The sequence below is a fragment of the Lucilia cuprina genome, chromosome 3 (assembly GCF_022045245.1).
Source record: "Lucilia cuprina isolate Lc7/37 chromosome 3, ASM2204524v1, whole genome shotgun sequence".
In the NCBI taxonomy this organism is placed as follows: domain Eukaryota; kingdom Metazoa; phylum Arthropoda; class Insecta; order Diptera; family Calliphoridae; genus Lucilia; species Lucilia cuprina.
The window spans coordinates 30,766,808-30,770,048 of NC_060951.1; the positions used below are offsets into that span (position 1 = coordinate 30,766,808).

General features: G+C 27.0%; 1 protein-coding gene across 3 annotated transcripts in view; it reads left to right on the top strand.

Moving 5' to 3' along the window:
* The window catches only part of LOC124418934, a 3,167-nt gene extending 808 nt beyond the window's left edge, over positions 1-2,359 (top strand). The window contains exons 1-4 of one of the 3 annotated variants that reach the window (XM_046946907.1): positions 507-767; positions 880-1,098; positions 1,247-1,264; positions 2,009-2,359. In XM_046946907.1, coding sequence (XP_046802863.1) covers positions 578-767; positions 880-1,098; positions 1,247-1,264; positions 2,009-2,127 — 546 coding nt within the window. In that variant the 5' untranslated portion in view covers positions 507-577 and the 3' untranslated portion in view covers positions 2,128-2,359. Of the gene's footprint in view, positions 1-506; positions 768-879; positions 1,099-1,246; positions 1,265-2,008 lie in introns of those variants that run through there. The other 2 variants (XM_046946908.1, XM_046946909.1) reach the window with 2 other exon arrangements.
* Positions 2,360-3,241: the final 882 nt, after the last annotated feature.

The following is a 3,241-nucleotide window of genomic DNA, read 5'->3' on the forward strand; positions in this document are numbered from 1 at the left end:
TTAGTTAGTTAGTTAGTTAGTTAGTTAGTTAGTTAGTTAGTTAGTTAGTTAAAGCCACTTAAAGAAACCCAGTTTTGAATTTCCCCTCGGCATTTTCAATCTGTAGTTCATTACCTTTATATCATCCAAAATACGAAGCAGTTGTGCTTTACATAACAGCTTAGCCAATACTGTAGGGCTACAAAATACAAAAACAAACACAAATGTTAATACATTTTTAATGGGATAAGTACATAAAACCTATTTAACTGATCTGTGTATATAGAAAGAAAACATACAACCACAACAAAGTAGGTACAAATTAAAAAAACAGTGGAGAAATATACAAAAAGAAATGAATTGACAAAAATGCTTAAAAATTATACAAGAAGAAAGAAATGCACTTCTATTTGATATAAATGTGTCTTTCTCCGCGAATGACTGTTGGGTCGATTGGTTGATTGTCTGGTTTTTTGTCTTTGATATAAAATAAATGTTGTTAAGATCTATTAAAAATTTTACAAAGTTTTAGTTGTGTAATAACCAGATAACAAGATACACAAGCCAAACTACTACCACTCGTACTACAAACCACAAGATGTTTAACAAAGTGACAATAAGACAGCAGCATCGGCAAAGATGTTCCACACTAAGTAAGAAGACAATGATGACGACAACAACAACAGCAAAGAGGCTGTCAATGCTTGTGGCATTTATGTTAATATTAAATGCCTCGTCTTGGGCGGCTACCTTGGCGGAAAGTGAAATTAATGATTTGAATAGTATAGGTAAAAAAACAACAACAAAAAGTACTTGAATTTATATTATTACTTACATACATATGTATGCATGTCATTAATTAAATCATCATAAATCATATTTGTTACATAATTCCTTTAGAAACAAAGAATGAGACTACTGTTGATTCTACTGCAACTGTCAAACAAACACAACCGGAAACACGTCAATATCCCTATAATGGTTTTATGATGCCATCAGCACTACCAGTACCATCTGTACCATCCTCTCTCTTGCCAGGTTGTCCTTTATGTGATTCATCGGTTTACAGTTATTGTTCTCATAAATTAATACACGATTCATGTTGCTGTGATTTTCCAGGTAATTTAATTGTTTTTTTTTTCTTCTTTTTTTATTAATATTTATAATTATTTGCGTTATAAATCAATTGTTTTTATTCATTAATTTCATTTCATTTGTATGACATTTACCTCGTTGGTTTCGTCCATTAATCGATTACATTTGACAGCTATTACTTACTATTGGAGTTGAGTAGTCATTTTTGTAAAAGCCTTATTGATAATTTTTGCAAAAAAAAGACAACATCGAGAGCGAAATACATAAGTATTTAATCAGATTTTTGTTTATAATTGCATTTTATAGTAAATTATTATACTTTTTGCACTTTAAATGTAAATGCGTCTACATGCCTACATACATATTTAATAATTTATTAGGGAGTATACTGTTAAAAGACTAGTCTAGTCTATAGTATAGGCTATAGTATAGTCTATAGTTTAGTCTATAGTCTAGTCTATAGTCTAGTTTACAGTCTAGTCTATAGTCTAGTCTATAGTCTAGTCTATAGTCTAGTCTATAGTCTAGTCTATAGTCTAGTCTATAGTCTAGTCTATAGTCTAGTCTATAGTCTAGTCTATAGTCTAGTCTATAGTCTAGTCTATAGTCTAGTCTATAGTCTAGTCTATAGTCTAGTCTATAGTGTAGTCTATAGTGTAGTCTATAGTCTAGTCTATAGTGTAGTCTATGGTATAGTCTATATTCTTTTCTGTAGTTTTGTCCATAGTCTAGTCTATAGTAGTCTATAGTCTAGTCTATAGTCTTGTCTGTAGTTTAGTCCATAGTCTAGTCTATAACCTAGTCAATTGTCTTATCTATTGTCTAGTCAATTCTCTTTTATAAGATATTTTCGAAACAATTCTCGTTGTTCGTTATTTTACCTCACCCTAATGTATTTACCTATTTATTGATTCTCGATTAATTTTATTTTCAGGTACTTCGGTTTATCAAAAACCTCCGCAATGCGCCTACAATGATTGTTCATTGTTGTATGCCAAATCTTGTTATGAACATTCATTAATTAAAAATTGTTGTTGTAATAATCCTTATTAAATTCACTAGAACAACAAACACTATTTTACTAAATGTTATTTATTATTTTAAAAATTTCCATACACAAAATATTTCTACGCACATCCATGTGAATGTATGTATATATTTAATTATAGTTAATTTTATTATTTTAAAGAATGTTTTTTTTTTTTTTGTTTTCAACATAAGAACTATTTAATAGCATATAAGATTAAATTGAATTAAAAAATATAACAAATTAAATTTAATTAAATCTAAATAGAATATATTTTTATTTTAAATTGTTTTAACGAAGAACAAAGGATATGAAGAGTATAAAACGATACGAAATATGTGTGTTTATTAAAATGATAAATATTCCCAAAAGTTTAAAATGTTTATGGGATAAATGAAAATTAAATGTTAAATTTTCAACTAATTTGGTTTTGTATGAACAAATTTAAAACGTATCTTAGACATTCTCCTAACATTGCGTATTATCCAACAAAAGTTTTACAACTTTCAAATGCAGTTAATATTCAAATATTGACTTTAATCATTGATTTGCAATTTATGAAATGTGAGAAATATTTTTCTGCTGTTTTCTAAACAAAATATTAAATTTAACACAAATAAAGGCATAATGTTAAAAAATAAAAACAAAATTTCATACGGAAGTTGATATTAAAAATATGTAATTTGAGTGTTTATTTTATATAAATAAAATTATATTCAACACAAACCACTGCAGATGATAACTATTGACCAATGTCTGTCTGTCCCTCCATACATCAGTATTTTGTTTGCAACTTTCACCTCTAAAGATGAGTTAATAATAAATTTAAGCAAAATTTAGAAAAAATAACAACAAATAAACAAACAAAAACAATAATAAATAAATGAAAAAAGGTTAAGGTGTTTTTGTTGATTTACAACAATAAAAAATAATGAAAACGTAATTAAATTTATGAAAAGCACTTGCAATATTCGAACGTTTAAAATTATTGTTATAAAAAAATAAAACAAAAAAATTTTAAATTGTTTTTTATAAAAAATCTCAATAGAGCGTTACTTACTTGAAATAATAATATTTTAATTTATCTCTCATAGACCGCACCACATACCAGAGAAATGAAATAATAAATGAAAATAAAGG